We start from the raw sequence: 24325 nt of genomic DNA, 5'->3' as shown, positions 1-24325 counted from the left end.
GGGCTCGCTGGCTTTCCTCCCCAACTCCTATCACCAAGTTCTCCATCCCCTGGGCACACAGACTCACAGGCCAAATAACCTGGTGCTTGTGAAGGAGCAAAGAGACCACAAAATGAAGCAACAATCTGAATAGCACACATCAACTGAATCAGATTTAGTAGAACACATGAATCAAGAATTTAAAACATGCATGATGAATGCACTTAAGGAGAGGGATGCTTGGGTAGTTCAGTGGTAGAATTCTCACCTGTCATGTGAGAGATCAGAGTTGGATTCCCGGCCCATGCAATCCTACATCCTATTGTCCCGTCCCCCGACAAAAAAAGGTGTGAAGAAAATTCCCTATGATATATATGTCACATATCTGCCAAGTGTGTGCATATGTATAGATATCAAAATACATATATGTAGGAAGACATATAAATAGATATACTTAAGGAGATAAAGATACTACCAATATGACCAAAGAACAGGCTATCATTAAAAAGTAGAAATATGAGTTATGAAAACTGAGAAATTCTGATGAGGGGAATGAATGGTACAGATCTGACTTCAACAAGGTGTAGATGCTGCTGAAAGGACACAGGTAGACATGACAGGGGCAGCCTGTTACAAAGCCTCCCTAGTTAAATTCTTGAAGTTTAAAAAAAAAATCCACGAACCACTAAAATTGTTCTCTTTGGTAACCCTGTTGGATTACTCAAACTTCCAGCTAATCAGCATTTCACAAATATGGGCAAACAGCATTCACTGTTTCAGACTGTGGTCTTTTTCCACTCTCCCCTTCTCTTTGCCTTTTAAATCCTGTTTTGTCTTTGTTTCTTAACAATAGCCTAATGACTGCCTTCCTCTTGTGAGCAAGCCGGTGAAGCAAATCAACTAAAGTTCCCTGAGTTATTATTTGACTAAATAAAATAGTTGGGAGGGAAAATATTATAAATAGGCATAATGGTAGGATGAATACAACTGAAAAATAAATTAGAGACTTGTAAAATCAGATTGAGGAGCTTTCCTAGGAGGCACTAGGAAAAGATAAAAATAGGGAAAGTACAAAAGAATAACTAAAAGATATGGAGGGTATGGAAGGTAGAAGCATGATGCCCATCTCCAGACAGAGAACAGTGGAAAATTGAGGAGAAGCATATATTAAAAAAAAAAAAAAATGAAGATAAATTTCCCAGAATTAAAGAAAAATAAAAGACATAAGATTGAAAGGAGTCATGGAAAGCCAAACAGAAACAAAAAAGGAAAGTTTCCACCTACACCTATTACAGTGAAAATTAATTATGTCAACAATAACTGCATTTTGCAGAAAAAGTGCAGAATTTACAGAGAGAAAGAGATCATCTACAAAGAAGCAAGAAACAGACTGACATCAGACCTTCCAAAGCAACATTGGATGCAAGAAGAAGATAGAGTAAAGTTGTAAAAAAGTATTGAAGGAAAAGACTGTTGTTTTTTTTCCTGAATCTTCAGAAGGAAGAGAAGTTTTATATGTATTTTCTGTAACAGCAGCACTTGTGCCACTAGTATTAACAACATTACTAAGAGTTTTAGTTTTCTAGTTTAATGCAGATACCATGAAATGCATTAATTTAAACAATGGGAATTTATTAGCTTATAGTTTGAGGCCATGAAAATGTCTGAAACAAGGAAATGTTTTTTTCTCAAATGGCTGCGTGTGATCCTTTGCTTCTCTCCCACATGGCAAGGCACCTGGGGGTGTATCTGTCAGGTTTTGTTGATTTCAGCTTCTTGCTGCCATGTCTTTTTTCTATTTCTTTCTGTATTCCTGCTGTTTTTAAAGGACTCAAGTAAGAGGATTGCAATCCATCCTGAATGAGGAGGGTCACACCTTAACTGAAGTAACCTCTTTAAAAGGTCCTATCACAATGGGTCCACACCCACTGGAATGGATTTAATTTAAGAACATGTTTTTCTGGGGTAGATACAGTTTCAAACCACCACACCAAGGTTCCTGGCCCACGCAATAAGAGAAGAAAAGATATAAGGGGTATAAGGGTAGTAAAGGCAGAACTACAACTGTGATTATTTGCAAACAATATGATCATCTATCTTTTAAAAAAATTTTAAAACTACAGAAATTAATAAGAATATTTAGGGATATAAAAATAAATAGTATTTCTCTCACCACAATAATCAGCCAAGAAGGTAATCAGATAACACACACACTGGTATAAAATAGTATACCATTCATAATGGCAACACACACATAATGTATCTAGGAATTAAGTTAACCATGAATGTACAAAACCTCTATAGAGAAAATAATAAAATTTTAGTTAAAAGACATAAAAGATTACCTGAATGAATTTATACTTTTCAATAGGGATGGTATAGTAATATTTGATTCTCCTCAAATTAATTTATTGAATTCAATCTTAATAAAATATTTTATTGGCTTTTTTTGAGGGTCAATATTCAAAGATGGATTTGTTCTAATATTTATGTAAGAGACCAAATAATCACAAATAGCTAAGTCCGTTTTGAAACAAAGGAGTAGAGAGGAACTTAATAAAAACTATGTGGAATGGGTGTAAAAACAGAAACCACAGTCCAACTGAATGGAGTAGAGTGCTCAGTTGCAGATCTCAATATATGGAATTAAATATACAACATGTCGCACCAGGCAGTTGCCAGGAAAGGACCTAGAAACAAATGACATTCTAACTCTGCAAAGGTCATGTGTTTAGTGCAGCCTAGAGTCATTTGTAAACCCTAGCATTCAATAATGCACAGATGTATCACTGCCAACAGACTAATCCAGGGACACTGTGGCTGAAAGAAGGGCAGGTTCGTGTTTCCACTGGGATGAATCAGAGGATGGCCAATTCTAAAACCTTCCTTTTTGGCTTGTGCCATACCTGAAACATCTAGGGAGACTTCCCCTTTCATCTAACTGTGACGCATATTTTCTTAGGCAGAAGGCACTAACACAATGGGGATTTCTCCCTTGGTGCTGTGAGTTTTAAAACACTTAGGTTTCCTGGATGCTAACATCACTCAAAGGAACACATCAGATTCTGTGATATTTCTTGAACATGCCAGTCATATTCCCAACTCAGGGCCTTTTCATTTGTTGTTTGCTCTATCTGAAATTCTCTTCCCCCAGGTAGTCTCACCGTTTGCTCCTGCACCTCCTTCAGGTCCTTGCTCAAGTGCAAGTATGCTCCACATGTTTACCCCATCCTCCTTCCATGTTTTATTTTTCTCCATAGCACTGACATACTGCAAACATTTTACTTATTCCTTTTGTTTATGGTCTGTATTCCACTTGTTGAATGTAAAACCCACTAGGGAAAAAAGTTTCTGTTTTGTTCACTGTTCCATTGCTGGCACATAGAAGGCACTCAGTGAATACTTGTCTTGATTGAATGGATGGATGGTTATTGTACATTTGCACTCTTGTAAATACAGGCAACAGTATTTAAAGCATAAGCTTATAATTTTTGGTGAAGATTAACTACCAGTCCTTGATAGTGAATCTTCTTTACCTAGGAGTTTTGAAACACACATGCCAAACCATAAATTTCAGGTGAAACCATTTGCTCATTAAGGTGCTTGCTACATGGATCCTGGTAGTTGCTGGATCATTTTATTTCTTTGAGAGAAAAAAGTATACCTTCCAGGAGAAAGAGAGATAAGATTAACAGTTTTTCTCCACCGTTGTGTGTCAGGACTTAAAGTCTTATTACCTACAGAGAACATGTATAAATCTGGGAAAAGGTTATCAGCTCCATAATAAAGAAATCTTTATAATTCCTGAGCCTATATACCTCAGTTTATAAACAGAAAGATAAATACGTTCTTTATGAGGGAAAAAAAATCCAGTTCACTTAGGAAGAAACAGGTGATACCAGGAAGTAAGTCATCTGTGGTAGATTTCCAATAGCTTCCCCTTCTCTGTTAGACAATTATATCCTCATCCATTGCCATGTGACTTGAGGTAATTACGCATTAGTTAACCTCTTTTATAATAATGCCAAATAACAAAACCACCCCAGTGGCTTACAACAGTAAACATTTAATTTTCTTCCTCAAAGGTCTATGAGTTAGCTGGGATGGTTCTACTTCCAGCTGTGGATTTGCTGGGTTTGCTTCCAAAAGTCTTTGCTGCATCTGCTTAGTATAGAATTCCAGGTTGACAGGGTTTTGTTTTGTTCTGACTTGCACTTTAAAGTTGTAATCTCATTTTCTTTTGGTTTGCACAGTTTCTAAAGACAAGTCTGTGAAATTCTTATTATTGTTCCTCTGTATATAATGTGCCTTTTGCCTTGGATGCTTTTAAGATTTTCTCTTTATCATTTTTTTTATCAGTTATCATCATATTACTTGGTTAATTTTCTTTTCTTTCTTTTTTTTTGGTATGCTATATGGCGGGGTCACATTTCACTATTTTCCATGTGAGTCTTGTGTTATTGCAGCAACTTGGTTGATTTTTGTTGGTGTTTGTTTTTTTTTGGGGGGGGGGAGTGCATGGACTGAGAATCCAACCAGGGTCTCTGGCATGGCAGGTGAGAATTCCACCACTTAACTACCACTGAACTACCCTTGTATTCCCGCCACCCACAACCCCCCGCCCCGTGAGTCCTGGATTTTATTATAGTCTTTTAAAGTATAAGACTTTGTTCTGGCAGTCAGGTTACTTGCTGAGTTGTTTTGATCCCTTCTGGGCTTGCTTTTAAAGTGTGGGTCTACAATGGCTTTTACTGTAGGCTCTAGAGTCTAAGTCTATTTTATTCTACTACAAAGGCATGACACTCTTGGAGTGTCTGTTCCATATTCTATGTATTCCATGTCATTCCTCTCTGGTGAATGAGAACTCAAATGATTCCTGGTCCTGTGTGAACTCTGAGAATTATATGGCTTACCACCCCGGAAACTGTTCTTTTTGGCCTGGGGAGTTTCACACAACATGCAAAGATTTCTTCTTCAACTAAAGATTCAAGGATATTCCTATGTAACTTTCTGAAATGCTTTCTCCATGTTACCCCTTTCTCTGCAGCATTCTGTCCCCCAAATTCATGGCCTCCAGAAATGTCTCTGTTCCAATCCAACTTAACCCCAAGAACAAAGAACATGCCAGGCAGAAAATTACCTATGAGTTTTTTTTAATTAGGGACTCCTAACAGGAGAAAATTGTTCTCAATGGCAGCTGGCTGGGAAATGGAGAAAGCACTATGCACAAACACGGAAGGGAGGAAGGAGTGCCAAAGGGACACCTTACAAGGTTTAACAAAGTCCCAAAACACTTGCCTACCACCGGTTTCAGTAGACTGTCATGAGATTTGGTTCAGCAGAGTCTCCAGAGAGTTGGTTACCAACAGTGATTCCGGGAGGGGACCTTTAACACATGTGCTTAAGTCTTGCAGGCTGCTTCCTGCTTAAGGCTTCATTCCTTCTCTTCTCCCTAAGGGAGGGCATTCTTACCCCTAGGTTGCCACAGTCTCACACAATCTGTCTGTGGGTCTACAATGTAGACCCAAGTCTGTGACCCCAGGTCTCTGAGCTCCCCTTCCCTGCACCGTACTATGGAAATTGCTTCCAGGCAAAAAGCCAGTGTGGTCCAGAGGTCACTGTATTTGTCTCCTCTCAGGGATAACAGTCTAGACCTGGCTGGTGTCATGTCTGAGAAGAAATGCTTCATTTATTTTGTTCAGTATTCACATCCTTTATTGTGTATCCAGACCTGTATCTCCTTCTTGTCCAGAGGTGGGAATCTTAAACTTCTCATGGAAAACGTATATTGTTTGCTAAACGCTATCTGGTATGATTAAATACCAGCTATCTTTATAGTACTCCTCGTTTCTCTTCTCAGAAAACGTCGTTAGGTTCATTTACTCCGGCGGTGACCTCCCGCGGCTAGAGTCTCGAGGCTTGTGTAATTTCCCCAGCGCCAGAAAAACCCTCGCGCTCCGAGCACGCAGCAACTCCTAAGCCCTTTTCCTTCCCGCGTGCGCCGCGTGCGCCACGGTCCCCTCCTTCTCTTCTTCCCTCCCGCTCTCGAGCTGAGGCCTTCGCGTTCCGCGCGCGCGGACTCACTGCGCCTGCGCGGCGTGCGGACGCCACGCGCTCCGGAAGTGGGAGGTGTTCGCTCCAGTTTGTCTGGCTGCCGCCGCGGGAACGCGAGCCCGGTAGTTTTATAACGCAGGAAGAAGAGGCTTTCGGGCTTGGCGGATTGAGAGTGAACGAGTGGTCGGCTCCAAAGCCTGTCTTTTTACGTGACACCGGCATGGGAGATCGACAGTTGAAAAAGCCCGGCGGCAAGGCCAGGGTTCCCGCGCAGCAAGACTCGCCGCGGCCGGAGTGTGGGGAGGAGCCTCAGCGCCCGAATCCTGAGGTGAGGAGCCCGCGGGCGCCCAGCGGTCGGCGTCCGCCTCTCCAGACACTTCGCGCGCCCCTAGGTGCTGGTTGGCATCCCTTCGAAGCTTCTAGGTGTTAGACAGAAAGTGCGGCTTGCATGCCTTTCGGCCCCAGCCGCTCTCGCTGTCCCCAGTTTCAGGAGTCTCTACTCGGGGTGGTTGTCACTGAGCCTTCTGAGGTCTGAATTACCTTCTGAGTCAGAGGGATATGAACTGTGTTTTGATAAGTTCTGGGTGGGAATTCTGCTCTACGCATTCAGGGTTCGCTCTTGTTAGTGTCTTTATCGCTAATTGGTAGCTTAAGTTTTAAAAAATCGCACTATACCCCGGGTATGTCACTTAAGATGTTTTTAATTTACAAAAAACAGAACCCAAATACAAACGCGCACCAACCCACCTCTTCACTCAGCCCTAACAGAATGTGACTGTGCCTATTTGTTGGAGCTTCGTCTCTATTATTATTTTTTTTTCCCCACTTACTCCTGTCTCAAATAAGCATAGTATATGGCTGATATCCTGAATAATTTTGACATCGCATTGCTTAGAGCCTATACAGTGCAAAACTGTAAAATGGTCTTAAAGCTTATTAATCTTTCTTAACAAATATATAATTGCCTAGTAGTGCTGGGGATTGTAAGCAATCCAATATCAATATTGACCTTTTTCTATTAATAATAAAGTGTTGAACACCTTAAATAATGGGTACTTGCAGGAGGCTTTCTAGTTCTTACTCTTTTCATCTGCAGTTCTCCATATAGCAGGAAGAGTGATCTTTTATATAACCTGTATCTATGTGATTGGGTTACTGCTCTCGTTATGTTCGATTTGTTGTCCTGGTGGATCTGGCACCTGCCTCCGTTGCTAACTGCATCTTACACGGTTCTTCTCTTGTTCCCAGTGCCTTTGGCTTCCTTGTGTTCCTTTACTGTGGAAAGATTTTTTTTGTTCAGGGTTTTTGTATATTCTCTTAATCTTGAATGCTTTTCATTTGGGTCTTTGCATGGTCATCTCATTCTCATTAAGATGTTACGTTCAAAAAGAGCTTCCATGTCTTCCCTCTCTAAACAACCACACTTCCATCCTACTTCCCTCTTCAGTCTTAGACACTCAATAACATCATTGGATGGGTGAGTTTTATAGTTTTAAGGGTTTATCTTTAATAAGAAAAGTGCACAGAATCAATTTCATCTGAAAATATTGAAACTTTGAGATGTAATTTAAGGCCTGAATCTGTACGTTCTATATTTGGCTTTAGTGACTGTCATAGTTGGAAAAACCACATGCAGGCATGTAAATCCCAGTGGAAAAAGGGAATTGTTCCATACTCTTAACAAATGATGATACTGTATTTTTTTATTTTTAATTTTCATTAAGCACAAGTTTTTTTGTTGAAATTCAACTAGTAAATTTCCATTAGCTCTAATGTCAGTTGTCTGTGTAAACTCTGAAAGGGGTTGCATTTTTATTTTTGACAAACAGGTTCAAAATTTATCAGAACTCTTCTGTTTCTGAATTTTTTCAGGTTGCAGAGGCTGAGATTTGCTTTTTTAATACGTAATACACAGTTTTGGACAACAAAATAATGGAAACATCTGTTTTTAAAATATTCTTGCTGCAGAGAACGTTTATTTTGATAAACACTTACTTCCTAGCTTATTACAAAAGTTTTCTTTCATCTTGTAACTCCAGATTGTGTTCATTAAAAAAAAAAAGTGAAACTTCTAAGGATCAAGTTTTCCATTCCCTTTTCAACACAAAAAGGACAGCAAACTTTATAAAAAGAATACTTGTCTTTTTATAAAAGAAAATATGTAATTCATCTTCAAGATCAACAACACTTTTAAGTACTTTACCACAGGGTAGTTAGCAAACCTTTGTTAAAATTTTTTATGGCCTCTTTTCATAATATAAAGATTCTCCATTTGAAATAATAAAATACATACATCCACTCATTTAATTGGACACATGCAAACTGCAAGATGTCACAGTACCATTCCTCTTCATATTGTGAAATCTGTCCCCACTTTCCTCATTATATGGCAGAACTGTGCATGACATGTGATAGCTGGACATAAGAGACTGGAAGCCAGTGACACTCTGTGTTATTAGTTTAGTAAACTAATAATGTGTTCTGTAGGTTAAAAATGCATGTAGGGCTTTTAATATTTCTTTTCTGCTCCTTAGTGGTTGATTCTGCTTCTTGGTGGGTTTACTTGAGCATCCTTCTCTCAAGGATGGGAGGAGACACTGATCATTGAGATCATTGAGAGGAGACACTGATCATTGAAAACTGGGACCTTAGCTATGCTAGGGAGAACTTCATTGAAGGAAAAGGGCTGGAGTTGGGTCTAGGAGAGGAAGCAGAGGCTTTAAACATATCAGAAGAAAGAGAAAGAGTATGACAAGCAAAGAAAACATGGGATCTTCATAGATGTCATGATTTACAGCGTATTTAGAAGAGGCCTAAGAGTTATTCCTGTGTAAAGTTTGTAGTTGCAGTTATAAGTAAGAATTGACTGAGTGAATCAGGGAGACTTTAGCCAAAGAGAAAATTTACGTAAATTAACTAAGATTATCTGATTTTTGGTAGACGAGCTGCTACTTTCTTTTCGCTTATAGTTTATCCTAACTAAGAATTAAAATTAAAATTGAATGTATGTGATGGAGGCAGAGATTGAAGAACACCATGGATTGCTGGCAAGCCACTGCCAAGTGCCTACATAGCCTTCATAGGAAGCGTGGTTCTTCAGATTTTGGACTTCTGACCCCCAGAGCTGTGAGACAATGCATTTTTGTTGTTTTAAACCTCAAAACAACAAAATGCTAGTGGATATTTTGTTATATGCTCTAGGAAACTAAGACACTGTCCTCCTTCCATTCCACTCCAATAACTAAGTCCTATGAATAAACAACATATAAAAAAATGTTTAAAATTCTAATTATAAAGTAACCGGGTTTCTACTGTAAATTTAATATTTTATTGAAACCTAATTATTTTTTTGGTCAGTGATTAATACTCTAAAGTTTTAAAAATGTTTCTTAACGTGGAACTTCAGTATGGTTATTACTCGATTTATGGACAGTTCAAATAGGAGTAATTCTTGAGTACCTTGTTGCAGTACTTGCGATAGTATAGTACCTGGTTCTATAGTATGGTTCTAGTAAAAATGGGTTGAATTAAATTGAGTGTTTAGAGTGAGAAATATTACCTGAACCATCAGGGTGAATTCTAAGGCAGGGACTATAATTATCTCTCCTTAATTTTTATGTTTATGAATATCCCTCCTTAATTTATAATGAAAGTTCACGTAAGGACACTGTTATAAATTATGACTAAGTTAACAAGTCTTGATATGGATGAATAGTATCAAAGTATTTTTGAAAATTCTGGGAATTTAGCTCTTATTTATAACATTGTAAATAATTAACTTGCAAATGAATCCTTGAAACGGAGCATATTAATGATTTGGGACCACCTGTGGAGAATTGTCATGCTTTAACACATTTTGACTTAAAAAAGAGGTTTATAATATTATAATACTATAGTTCTGAATTCTTGTTATATTTACAACTTTCAGAAAATGTGATTTTGAAAATGAGTACATTTCCTTTGGAAGGAAACTAGGACTTTTGGAAATAGGGTTTTTTGTTTGTTTGTTTGTTTTAGGTAGGCCTCTTTGTGTGCTACTCTTACCTCTATGTTTTCTTTTCTTATTTCTGTTTCACCTTCATTCTGCTGTTCTCAGGTATTTCGTTATAATTTGTATATTTGTTTGTTTTTATATTGGGCAATTTTGTTAACTTGGTGAAGTGAGGTCAGGTTAAAAAAATATTCAGGAAGTCCCTGAACTGTAAATACAAAATGTTCTAAAAGTTCAATTAGTAAATGGTTCCTTGGTAAACATTATAATATAGTTTGTGAAAAGTTCTATTCTATAGCATGTGTTGGTAAGTAAAGCTACCATTTTTAATAATCACTGTGGGTGTGGTATTAAAAGCCAACATGATCTCATTTAATCTTTACAATAATCCTGCCAAATACCATTTATTTGATTAATTTGTTTCAAATACCATTTGAAACAATTAGTATTATGCTTTATTTTATAGATAAAGAAACAGAAGACCAGAGAGGTTAATGAGTAGTCATGTTGCTAGTAGGTGGTCAGCTGGGAATCTGTACTGAAGTGGCTCTTAACTCAAATACCCAGTGCTCTTTTTACTTAGCTTCATTACCTTTGAGAAACCTCATGACACAGAATAGAACAGGGTTGATTGAATTAGAAGCACATCTTTTTCCCTGCAGTGACCATTTTCATCTAACCTGTAGTAGGAAGATGCCTCAGTAGTTTTAAATCTTTAAATCGAAGGTGTTTGTACTAATTATAAACTATATCCTTTTTCTTTCTTTCTTGTGTGTGTGTGTGTGTTGTTTTTTTTTTTTTTCAGAAAAAACAACAATGTAGATTTGATGGCCAAGAAACAGAAGGAACTAAGTTTATTAGCTCCAGTGCAGGTGATTTCAGTGACCCAGTTTACAAAGAGATTGCTATTACGAATGGTTGTATTAATAGAATGAGTAAGGAAGAACTCCAAGCTAAACTTTCAGAATTCAAGCTTGAAACCAGGTAATTAAAAACAACTTTTTGAAATTGTGAACGTGGCGTATGCTCATCTGAGAGAATTTTGAAAACAGTGAAAATTAAGAAGTCATCTATAATCCCACTGTGGAGAGAGAATCGTCATTAACAATCAGATAACACTGTAATTTATACAACTTTATACCTGAATCTTTGTGGAACTCTAATTATTTCTGTCAGTCCCTTAGATGATAGAAATAGAATTGTTGAGTCAAAGTCTACAAAGATCTTAAAAGTCCACCACCAACAATGTAAAGGAGTGTTTATCTCATCATGCCAAATGTATGTGTGAATTTTAAATAGATTTTGTTTTTAGAGCAGTTTTAGGTTTATAGAAAAATTGTGCAGAAAGTGTAGAGTTCCTATATACCTGCCACCTCAGTTTCCCTTATTAACAATTAGTATTTTGCAGTAGTGAGGTACATTTGTTATGACTGATGAACCAGTAGTGGTACTTATTATTAACTTGTCTATAGTTTACATTAGATTTCGCTCTTTGTGCGTACAGTTTTATGTGTTTTGACAAAATGTATAGTTTCATGTATCCACCATTACTGTATCACAGAATGGTTTCTTGCCCTAAAAATGCCCTGTGCTCCACCTGTTTATCCCTCTTATGCTCTCCCAGAACCCCTGACAGCCACTGATCTTTTTTCTGTCTCTATAGTTTTACCTTTTCCAAAATATGATATAGATGGAATTATACCGTATGTAGGCTTTTCAGACTGGCGTCTTTCATAGCAGTATGCATTTAAGGTCCTCTCACATCTTTTCGTGACTTGATATTAATTTTGTTTTATTGCTGCTTAAATGTTCTACTGTATGGATCTATCACAGTTTGTCCATTCACTTATTGATGGACATCTTGGCTGCTTCCAGTTTTGGGCAATTATAAAAAAGCTTCTATGTAGATTTGTTTGCAAGTTCTTGTGTGGACATGAATTTTCAGCTCATTTGAGTAAATATTAGGGCAGCAATTGCTGGATGGTATGGTAAACCTATATTTAGCTTTGTAAGAAACTGCCAGCTGCCTTCCAGAGGGGCTGTACCATTTTGCATTTCTACCAGCATTGAAAGAGAATTCCTCTTGCTCCATATTCTCACCCAAATCGATATTATTTTGGATATTAGTCATTCTGGTAGGCTTGTAGTGGTATCTCATTGTTTAATTTGCAGTTCTCTAATGACATAATATTGAGCATCTTTTCATACATTACTTGCCATCTTTATATCTTTGGTGAGGTGTCTGTTCAGATCTTTTACACATTTTTTACTAGGGTTGTTGTTCTCTTGTTGAGTTTTAAGAGTTCTTTGTATATTTTGGATACCAGTCCTTTGTCAGATATTTGTTGTGGGAATATTTTCTCCCAGTCTGTGTCTTAACTTTTCATTTTCTTAACCAAGTATGTTTTTTTTTTTAATTGCTCATTTGTATGATGGATAATTGTATCTTTCATTTCTTTGGTTATTAATGAGAATGAATATTTTCTTTTTTGTTCTCTTTTGGACATTTGTATTGTTTTTGTAAAGTAGGTTTGTTTGAAACCATGTAATAAAAATCTTTCACTTACCAGCAGATATTTTTTTGTTTTAGTTTTTGAAAACTTACAGAGTGATTTCATGCATTGTGTGTTTAACAGTGTATAATGAATGAGAAAGCATCACATCTGTGTTATATGGGTACATGAATACATACCTAAATTTAATGATTTTTTGCGAATTACTTTGTTTTGACTTGTACTTTCAGAGATTGAGTTCTTGGAGCATGGAGCAGGAATGACATTTTGACTCCAGAAAAATATATAGATTTCTGATAGTCAGTGGAACTGCTATGCATCAAGAAAAAATTGACTACATGCAATAGATGAAAACTGCCACTGTTTTAGGGTATCCCTGAATCCTTATTCTCTTATAAGTAGTATTTCTCCTCTTTGCTTCAAAATGGAGCTTTACTACTTTCCAAAAGAGCACAAATATATATTTTTTCTTTCTAGAGTGCCTGCATCATAATTTATGAAGAAAAATGTTACCATATTTCCCTCTGACTCTTTCTGTAGAACCTGTAACCTACAGAAGATTTTCTGAGAAAAGTATTTATTCTTTCTGGGTGCAGAGGTCAATTGCTTACTCCTGGTTTACATGAACTAGAGATACAGATGTATGTTTAAGCATTTATTTGATAAATAAAAATTACATTTTAAGCACTGTATTAAGCATTGAGAGTATAAAGGTAAGTACAGATAGATGTTTTCCCCACTTCAGAAAGCTCACAGTCTTTTGTGAAGTAAGAAAGCTCACAGTCTTGTACACAAACAAGTACAATACAAATGATAAATAGTGTATTGGAGGCTGAGTACCATGAGAATACAGAGGAGAGTCTGTCTCAGGAATTCAGAAAGTTAACACTTGAATTGATAGGCTAAACAGAAAAGAAAGGGAGAGTATTTCCAGCAAAAGAACTAAAAAACAGCTCATTCTTGATTGTATATTCACTGCTGCACAATTGCCTTTTCTTCAGCTGTTGTACAGACACAGAGAGCATGAAAGTGTACCACATAGTCAGTGAATGACTTGTAGTATGTTTTGTCTGCAGTGTAAGATGTACCATGGGGAAGAGGGAACATTTGAAGATGACACTGAAATGATAGTTTAAAGCCACATTGGAAAGGAGCTCTGTGCTGAAGTCTGGGTTTTACCTTGTAAGCAGAAGGGAGTCACTGCAGATGTTTAAGCAGGCACATGGCAAAAAGAAGAGGAGGAGGATTGTGGTAGTGGAGGCATTTGCCATAGTGCAAGACCCTAATGGGAACCATATCAGAGAGAATTAAGGAGAACCAGATTGTGAATGTTTTTCTGAGTTGGAATTGGCAGGCATGGCGATTATTTGGATATGGAGGGGGAGGGGAAACGTTAAAGATGACAGGTCTTTAGCCTAGGTAACCGATTATGTGTTGGTGTTGCCATTAATTGCCCAGAGACTATGGGAAAGGATGAGGTTTGCAGGAAACCCTTAAGTAAATAGTTTCCACAAAAGAAGAGGGGGGGAAAAAAAAGAGAAAAAAGAAAACTTAAGACAAAGCAATTACATGACACAGGGGCACTAATTATGCCTTAGTATGAAAGAGGATATGAGTTTTCTTCCTAGATTTTGGTAATTTGGAAATTCTCAAGCAAATAAGCAAATTAAGACATTTTGGCTTAAAAAAAACTGGCAGATTATGGGTACTTTCACAGATAGCATTCCTTTTCAGTGCTTCAGTGGTAATTTAGGAAGGAAAACAAATGCTTAAGAAAAAAATTTAATTAATTACTAATTAGCTATACGACTAAACTGCTGTACAATTTAGATCCTCTTATTTTGACTAACCATTTTGTATTTGCAGGTCATTATTAAGATTCAACCAGATAACACTGAAGGAAGTCGAACTACTAGTTGCAACTTTTAATTTTTTGAAAAAATATATGCTGTTTGAAGAACATGACAGCCATTCGAACCATTGATGTTTATTTAAAAGGCCCTTTCCCTCTCCCACCCCCTGTGGAACATATTTCTTTAAAGAGCCCTGTAATACCCAAATTCGCTAAACTATATTGTACCCATGGTAAATTAAGAAACCTATTTCCATTTAAGAAGCTACTGAGTATGACAGTGTTTCTCTTACCACAATTTGCTCTATGATACCTTCTAAATTAGTTTTCTTAATTAACTAATTAATAGACATTCAACTTTATATGCTAGGCTCATAATTCTTTCATATTCATATAGATTTTGGGGTGGTCTAACGTGTAAAAGACCAAAGAAAGGAAAGAGATAGTTTAATATGTTCAATTTACTTGAGTTTTCATACTCAAAAGAAATTTTTATTTGATCAGTAGTATCAGTCTACATTAATTTCAGTTTTTGTCTTAAGCATGTCATCTTGATATATAAGGTAATATGGCTGTCTCAGAGGTTTATGCTGACAAGACTAATGGTTTGAAAATATTTGCAAAGAAAAACGTTATTGTTTTTCCCTTATAGGATGGCTTTTTTAAAAATATATCACTTAAGATAATGATTCCAGTATAATTACTATTACAGTTTTTTAAAAAAAATGAATTCTTTGCTAACTTAGCGTTGAATCTTCCGTTCCTTACATTTATTTTAACTGACGTTTGCTAAATTATGCTGTGACTGTCAGTGTTCTACTCAGACAGCAGGTAAGCATTTAGATTATTGACCCTAAGTTCACCTGAGAGTAAATTTGATTCTTATTTTTCTTCAGAGGAGTAAAGGATGTACTAAAGAAGAGGCTAAAAAATTATTATAAGAAGCAGAAGCTGATGTGGAAAGAGAACAGTTGTGCTGACAGTTACTATGACTACATTTGTATTATCGACTTTGAAGCAACTTGTGAAGAGGGTAACCCACCTGAGTTCATACATGAAATAATTGAATTTCCTGTTGTTTTACTGAATACACATACCTTAGAAATAGTAAGTTAATTGTTATATTGTAATTTATTTTTAGCAGTAACTATTCTGGTATTCACTAGTTAGGGTAAGGATCTCATTTGCTGTTTTAACTGAAATTAGAACTTTGAACTGGGGGTTTTATTCTTACTGTGTACAGTTATGCTCATGTATCTGCTGATTCATTTATTTACCCATGGGGTAAAAAAAAATGAAGAAAATTGGAAGACTTGGGAAATTCCAGAAAATAAAAAAATAGAGTTAATAAGTTTCAAACTGCCCACCAAGTGAGTATAGGCTGTAACATGGTGAAGTCCACCAGCCCAGTACCAGCCTCATTTCTCTTTGTCCCCTTACCCACACTTATGTGACACTTTCCTCCAGTGTTCTCCCTGATGAAATCAACTTCCTTGAAGCATTACTGCAATACCTTAGCTTAAGAAAGCCCTTATTTACTAAAATAATGGCCCCAAAGTGCAAGAGTAGTGATGCTTGTAGTCTTCTAAGTCTAAGAGAAGCTGTAGAGAAGTTCCTGTTAGTGAAAAAATAAAAATTCTTGATGTGCCTAAAAAAGAAGGTCGTATGAAGAGATTGCCGGGTTGTGTGGCAAGAACGAATCTTCAGTTCATGAAATGAGAAGCATAAAGACAAAATTCATGCTAGTTTTTCTGTTGAACCTCACACTGCAAATATAACTGCTACACTGCAAGAAGGAATTAAGTTGTGAGGCATAATATTAGGTGAATGAACCTGAAGGGCAGTGTGTTAAATAAAGTGTCAGGAACAGCAAGGCAAATATCATGCCTCACTCATGGACTGACTATAATGTACAAATTTGGAGAGTTGAAGTTGAGAACATAGGTTATCTGGTTGGGGCGTGTGGTAAAGGCCCTAGATTTTAAGCTCTTACAGAAGTCACATATATTCAGGAGTTCTAGCTTATATGCAAATTCTGAGATATTGAGCTATTTGAGTATAACTTGGTTGCCCCCTGAAATTTCTTGAGTGTGTGTGAGACCTGAGATTCTGAGTTAGAGCACTGAAGCCAGGGAAGTCAGCATCCCTCAGCAACTGTTTAAGTTTAAAAAACGATCATACTTTGACTAGAGATATGAATGAAGCTGATTTCTATAGGACTAATGAAAATCAGAGTACAGGGTAAAGAATGATATGGTCCATATTTTAAAACTTCAACTTCTGTGAAATCAAAGAAAAGGATATTTATTTGATGTAATATTTATATTTTGGGTAGCACATTATCTAACTTAACTTTATGATCAGTTTATTTGGTCACCATAATTACGTGGAATCTTGAATAGGGCATGAGATCCTGTTGGTTTGCACAGGTTAGTATGATGCCCCAGTATATCCCAGTGTAACTTGGACAGAGAATAAAAAAGTACTTGGAATGTTCCCTTGGAGGTCTGGTGACAAAGGAGGAAATATTAAACTTCCACATCTGGGGAATTCCTAATACTCTCTCAAGCAGTGGGAACAACAAATTCAGTAGGCTGAGCCCTCAATCTTGGGGTTCACTCCTATGGAACTTATTCCTGCAAAGGAGAAGCTAAGCCTACTTATAATTATGCCTAAGGGTCATCCCTGGAGAATCTCTTTTGTTGCTCAGATGTGGCCTCTCTCTAAGCCAACTCAGCAGTGAACTCACAGGCCTCCCCCTATGTAGGACATGGCTCCCAGGGGTGTAAATCTCCCTGGCAGTGTGGGGAGAATTCCTAGAATAAGCTGGGACCTGGCATCATAGGATTGAGGAGTCTTTCTTGACCAAAAGAGGGGAGAAAAATGAAACAAAGTGTCTGAGAGATTTCAAACAGTGTCAAGAGGCTATGCTGGAGGTTATTCTTATGCATTATATAGATAGCGCTTTTTAGTTTAGCATGTATTGGAGTGGCTAAAGGGAAGTACCGGAAATGTTGAACTGTGTTCTGGTATCCTTGATTCTTGAAGATGATTGTATAATGATACAGCTTTTACAGTGTGACCCTGTGATTCTAAAAACCTTGTGTACCTTTATCAAAGGTGTGGACAGATAAGTAAAACAGTAAGGATAAAAAATAAATAATGGGGGATAAAGGGTAAAAATTAGGTAGATTGAAATACTAGTGGTCAGTGAGGGGGAGGGGTAAATGATATGGGATGTATGAATTTTTTTTTTTTAATTTCTTTTTCTGGAGTGATGCAAATGTTCTAAAAATGATGATGGTGATGAATACACAACTATCTGATGGTATTGTGACCATGGACTGTATAGTATGGTTGGACTGTATGTTTGTGAAGGTTTCTCAATAAAAATATTTAAAAGGTTCACTTCCTGGTGCCTGCCCATGTGGAAAAAAAAAATTAAAAAGTAACTGCTGCAGTGTGTGATAGGGTATTGCATTTGCTTACATCCATGGTTTCAGCCATCCATGGTAGGACTTGAAACATATCCCCTGGGTACTGTACTTTATCAGTTTGATTGATAGAAAAGTTATAATAAAATAGTTTCAGAGTTTATATTTTCTTTTCCAGTAGCTAAAATTTTACTTTTTTTTTTAATGGCTGGACATCAGAATCTCCTGGGGAGTTTAAGAAAAAAAATGCTGTCCTAGAGATTCTGAATTAATTGTTCTACTGTGGAGCCACCGACATGAGAAATTGTTTTTGAAAGCTTCTCAGTTTTTTTTAAAAGCAGTTTTATATTGAGTTATGTTCACATAATACACAGTTCATCCAAAGTTCATCCAAAGTGTATTTTAGTATCAGTGGCTTTTAGTATAATCACAGAGTTGTGCACCCATAACCACAATCAATTTTAGAACATTTTCATTGCTTCAAAAAGAAAAATCCCATACCCCTTAGCAGTCAATCTCAATCCCTCTATCCCTCCCCTGTACCATGTAATGACTGATCTGTCTCTAGATTTATTTATATTTAAAGAATACTAAAGTATTACTAACTGTAGTCTATAGTTTGCATTAAATGTATTTTTCCCCATATACCACCCTAATAACACTTGTACATTTGTTATAGTTCATAAAAACTTTCTTAATATTTGTGCATTTCACCACAGACATCATCTGTGTTACATTGACTATGACATTCACTGTTAACACTCCCATGTTTTATGCTTGAGCTTTCCTTCTAGTAACTTACACTGCTTAAGACTATCCCTTTTATCCCTATTCACATACATTATTCAGCCCTATTATACTCACATTAATGTGCAACTGTCACCTGTATCCATTTCCAAACATTTATAATCAACCTAAATAGAAATTCTGTACAAATTATGCATCATCTCCATTTTCTGCCCCTATTATATCTCCTGATAACTTATATTCTAACTTTGTGAGTTTCCTTATTATACTTAGTTCATATTGATGAAATCATACAATATTTGTTCTTTAATATCTAGCTTATTTCACTTGACATAATGCCTGCTGGGTTCATCCATATTGTTGGATACATATTCTTCTTACAGCTGAATAGCTGAATAATATTCCATTATATGTGTATACCACGTTTTGCTTATCCATTCATCAGCTGATGGACACTTGAGTTTCTTCCATTTTTTGACAACTGTGAGTAAAGCTGCTGTGAACATCAGTGTGCAAATGTCTGCTCGAGTCCTTGTTTTCTTTTCTTCTGGATATATACCTAGTAGCAGGATTGCTGGATCATATGGTGATTCTATACTTAGCTTCCTGATGAAATGCCTAACTGTCTTCCACAGTGGCTGTATCATTTTAAATTCCCAGCAGCAGTGAATGAGTGCTTTTTCTCTATATCCTCTTGAACACTTGTAGCTTTGTTTTTTTTTTTTTAAATAGTGGCCATTGTAGTATGTGTGAAGTGATAGATCATTGTGGTTTTGATTTGCATTTCCCTAATAGCTAGTGGTGTTGAACATATTTTCATGTGCTTTTTGGTCATTTGTATTTCCTATTTGGAAAAATATCTATTTGAGTCTTTTGCCCATTCTTTAATTGGATTGTTTGTTTTTTTTTTTTTTTTTGAGTTGTAGGATTTCTTTAGATATTCTGGATATTAAACCCTTACCTGATACGTGGTTTTCAAATATTTTCTCCCATTGTGTAGGCTCTCTTTTCACTTTCTTTGTGACAGAGTCCTTTGAAGCATAGTAGTTTTTATTTTGAGGGGGTCCCATTTATCCATTTTTTTTCATTACTTGTACGTTGGGTGTAAAGCCGAACAAACCATTGCCTGCCATAAGATCTTGAAGATACTGCCCTACATTTTCTTCTACGAGTTTTATGGTCCTGTTTTTTATATTTATATATATTTTATATTTGATCCATTTTTAGTTTTTCTATAAGGTATGAGGTAGGAGTCCTCTTTCATTGTTTTGGTTATAGATATCTGCACCTTTTGTTGAAAGGAACTATTCTGTCCCACTTGGATGAACATGACAGCCTTGTCAAATATCAATTGACCATGCATGTAAGTGTCTATTTCTAACTCTCAATTTAATTCCACTGGTCAGTATAACTATCTGATACCAGTACCGTGCTATTTTGATCACTATAGCTTTGCCATATGCTTTAGAATCAGGAAGTGTGAGTCTTCCAACCTTGTTCTTCTTTTACAAAATGTTTTTGGCTATTCAGGACCACTTAACCTTCCAAATAAATTTGTTAATTGGCTTTTCCAGTTCTGCAAAATAAGCTCTTGGAATTTTGATTGGCATTGCATTGAATCTGTAAATTGATGTAGGTAGAATCAATGTCTTAATATTAATCTTCTAATCCATGATGTGGAGCATCCTTCTATTTATTTATGTCATTGATTTCTTTAAGCAATGTTCTGTATACAGGCCCTTTGCATCCTTGGTTAAGTAGTTGCTATTGTAAATGGAATTTTTTTCTTGCTTTCCTCCTCACGTGACCCATTTACCAGTGTATAGAAACACTACTAATTTTTGCATGTTGATCTTGTATCCTGCCAGTTTGCTGAACTCATTTATTAGCACTAGTTGCTTTTTTTGTAGTTTTTCGGGGAACTTTATGTATATATCAGATCATGTCACCTGTAAGAGTGGAAGTTTTACTTCTTCCTTTCCAGTTTGGATGCTGTGTTTTTCTTTTTCTTGGCTAACTGCTGTAACAAGACCTTAATGCTGAAGAACAGTGGTGATACTGGGTATCCTTGTCTTATTCCAGATCTTAGAGGGAAAGCTTTCAGTTAGCATATTTATGTCTTTGGTCTAAGGCGAGTTTATTATAGACAGCATAGTATTGGATCAGACTTTGCTATTCATTCTGCCAGTCTGCATCTTTTGATTGGTGTGTTTAATCCATTAAAATTCAGTGTTATTACTGTAAAAGCAATACTTCAATTATTTTATCCTTTATTTTTACATGTCATATCTTGTTTTTGTCTTTCTTTTTACCTTTTTAGTTACCCTTACTGTGTCTTCCAAGCCTCTCAGCCTGCAGAACTCTCGTAACTATTTTTTGTAGGGAAGGTTTCTTGTTGGTGAACTCTGTCAGTTTTTACTTACCTGTGAATATTTTAAACTTCATCATTTAAAAAACAAATTTTTATTGACAGATCTTCACACATTTACAATCCATACATGGTATACAATCAGTGGTTCACAATATCATCACGTTGTTGTGTATTCATTGCTATGATTATTTTTAGAACATGTGCATCACTCCAGAATAAGAAAGAAAGAAAAACTCATATATTCTTACCCCTTATCCCTCCCTCTTATTGAACACTAGTATTTCAATCTACCCAATATATTTCACCCTTTACCCACCTCCCTTATTATTTATTTATTTATCTTTTATACATACTTTTTTACTCACCTGTCCATACCCTGGATAAAAGGAGCATCAGAACACAAGGTTTTCACAATCACACAGTCACATTGTAAAAGTTATATCTTTATACAATCACCTTCAAGAATGAAGACTATTGGTCTCTCTCTCCAGCCAACGCAACAAGCAAACTCACTGCCCTCCCCTTGTCTTTGTTGGACATGACTCCCAGGGGTGTGGACTTCCTGGCAATGTGGGACAGAAATCCTAGAATGAGCTGAGACTCAGCATCAAGGGATTGAGAAAACCTTCTCGACTAAAAAGGGGAAGAGCAAAATGAGACAAAATGGAGTGTCAGTGGCTGAGAGATTCCAAACAGTCGAGAGGTTATCCTGGAGGTTATGCTTACGCATTAAATCGATATCACCTTGTTAGTCAAGATGTAATGGAGAGGCTGGAAGGAACTCCCTGAAAATGTAGAGCTGTGTTTCAGTAGCCATGTTTTTTGAAGATGATTGTATAATGGTATAGCTTTCACAGTGTGACTGTGTGAGTGTGAAGACCTTGAGTGATGCCCCTTTTACCTACCTTATCAACAGATGAGTAAAACATATGGAATAAAGGTGGATAATGTGGGGAACAAATGTTTAAATGAATTTAGATTGAAGTGCTTGTGATTAGTGGTGGGGAGGGGTGGGGGGTATGGTATGTATGAATTTTTTTCTGTTGTCTTTTTTTTTCTGAATTGATGCAGATATTCTAAGAAATTATCATGATGATGAATATGCAACTATGTGATGATATTGTGAATTACTGATTATATATGTAGAATGGAATGAACAAAAGTTAAGAATGTTTGTGTTTGCTTATTTTATTTTTTTGAAAAATTGAAAAATTAACACTCCATATACCAACCACTCCAGTACATGCTAAACTAAAAAGGGATATCTATATAATGCATAAGAATAACCTTTCGACTCTGTTTGGAATCTCTCAGCCACTGAAACTTTATTTTGTCTTATATCTCTCTTCCCCCTTTTGGTTAAGAAGGCTTTCTCAAGATGATTGTATAATGGTATAGCTTTCATAGTGTGACTGTGTGAGTGTGAAAACCTTGTGTCTGATACTCCTTTTATCTACCTTATCAACAAATGAGTAAAACATATGGAATAAAGGTGGATAATGGGGGGAACAAATATTAAACTGAATTTAGTGTATGGTGCCGTGTCCCAGCTCATCCTGGGAGTTCTGTCCCATGTTGCCAGGAAGATTTACACTCCTGGGAGTCATGTCCTATGTAGTGCAGAGGCTAGCGAGTTCATTTATTCAATTGTCTTAGAGGCCACATCTGAGCAACAAAAGAGGTTCTCTGGGGTGACTCCGATGCATAGTTTTAAGTAGGCATAGCATATTCTTTGCAGGAAAAGTTTCATAGGGGTGAACCCCAAGATTGAGGGCTCAGCATATTGATTTGATTGTCTCCACTGCTTGCAGGATTATCAGGAATTCTCTAAATGTGGAAGTTAAATATTTCCTCTTTTCTCCCCAGTCCCCCAAAGGGTGTTTGCAAATACTTCTTTATTTACTGCCCAAATAACTCTGGGATATATCTAAACTGCCTCATTTTTGAAAGACAGTTTTGCCAGATAAAGAATTCTTCATTGGCAGTTTTTTTCTTACAGTACCTTAAATGTATCATACTGCCTTCTCTCCTTCATGGTTTCTGATGAGAAATCAACACTTAGTTTTATTGTGCATCCCTTATGTGTGATGAAGTGATTTTCTCTTGCTTTCAGAAGTCTCTCTTTAATTTAATTTGACATTCTGATTAGTATATGTCTTGGTGTAGGTCTATTAGGATTTATTCTTTTGATGTACATTGCACTTCTTGGACATATATATCTGGACTTTCATAAGATTTGGGAAATTTTTGGACAGTGTTTTCCCAAATATTCTTTCTGTCCCTTTTCCCTTCTTTTCTCCTTCTGGGACACCCATGATGATGTCTGTGTGCTTCGTGCTGTCATTCAAATCCTTGAGGCCCGCCCTGCTCAATTTTTCCGTTCTTTTCTCTATCCTTCTGTTTGTAAGATTTTGATTGTTCTGTTTTCTATTCATTGATTTTTTTCTTCTGCCTCTTCAAATCTACTATGGTATGCAGTGTATTTTTTTTTTTTAACATGGGCATTGAACCTGGGTCTCCAGCACGGCAGGTGAGAAGTCTGCCTGCTGAGCTGCCATGGCCCGCCCCCTGCAATGCATTTTTAATCTCTTTTCTTGTGCCTTTCCTTCCCATAATTTCTGTTATGTTTCTTTTTATATTTTCAAATTCTTCTTCATGCTTATTTACTGTCTTCTTAATATCTTTTATCTCTTTAACCATATTTCCCTTCATCTCTTTGTGTATAGGAGATTTGTATGAATATCTTTGATTAGTTGTTCCAAATGCTGTTGCCTCTAACTTTTTCATTTGTTTCCTTGGGCCATATCTTCCTATTTCTTTGTATTACTTGTAGTTTTTTGCTGATGTTTAGCCATCTGATTATCTTGATGAGTATACTCTGGTGGTCAGTTCCAGGTTCTCTCTCTCTTGCCTAGGGTTTTATTGTTGATTGGCTTTGAGTTAAGGGTCTTCTTTGAAACTTGGTTCACATTATTCTAGATCTTTAGAATTGCCTGTGTATATCTGATCAAAACAGGACCAGAGTTCCATGAACAGGGCATAGACCAATTTCAAAAGGCTCTGTGGAGAGGGTCAGGAAAAATGCCACACTCCTTTTTTTCTGGCATCCTGGTGCTGCACTTTCCTGGCCTGCCCAGCAGATGGTGCTCTTTGGCAAACTTCCCCACAGCCTTTATGGGGAAGTGTGGTTTTTTTTCAACCTCCACAGGCTCCACCCCTAGTGGGTATGGTATTGAAACACTGCTTGCTAGGAACCCTATCAGGGCAGTCTAGAACTGTGATTCAAAGCTGGGACTCTGTGTTCCAGATCTGCTGAATAGAAGTCACATACCTCACTGGGGTTGTTTTCTTCAAGGGTGGGGGATGGGCACCAGCCACTGTTAT

General features: G+C 36.8%; 1 protein-coding gene across 4 annotated transcripts in view; it reads left to right on the top strand.

Annotated features, from left to right (window-relative positions):
- The first annotated feature begins 6090 nt into the window (after positions 1-6090).
- The window catches only part of ERI1 (exoribonuclease 1), a 50188-nt gene continuing 31953 nt past the window's right edge, over positions 6091-24325 (top strand). The window contains exons 1-3 of one of the 4 annotated variants that reach the window (XM_077144435.1): positions 6091-6361; positions 10830-11008; positions 15286-15496. In XM_077144435.1, the coding sequence (XP_077000550.1) occupies positions 6254-6361; positions 10830-11008; positions 15286-15496 (498 nt within the window). In that variant the 5' untranslated portion in view covers positions 6091-6253. The other 3 variants (XM_077144437.1, XM_077144436.1, XM_077144438.1) reach the window with 3 other exon arrangements.

Source organism: Tamandua tetradactyla, chromosome 26 (assembly GCF_023851605.1).
Source record: "Tamandua tetradactyla isolate mTamTet1 chromosome 26, mTamTet1.pri, whole genome shotgun sequence".
Lineage (NCBI taxonomy): Eukaryota > Metazoa > Chordata > Mammalia > Pilosa > Myrmecophagidae > Tamandua > Tamandua tetradactyla.
The sequence above is the reverse complement of the archived record's forward strand: the minus strand, read 5'-3'. Positions and strand labels throughout refer to the sequence as shown.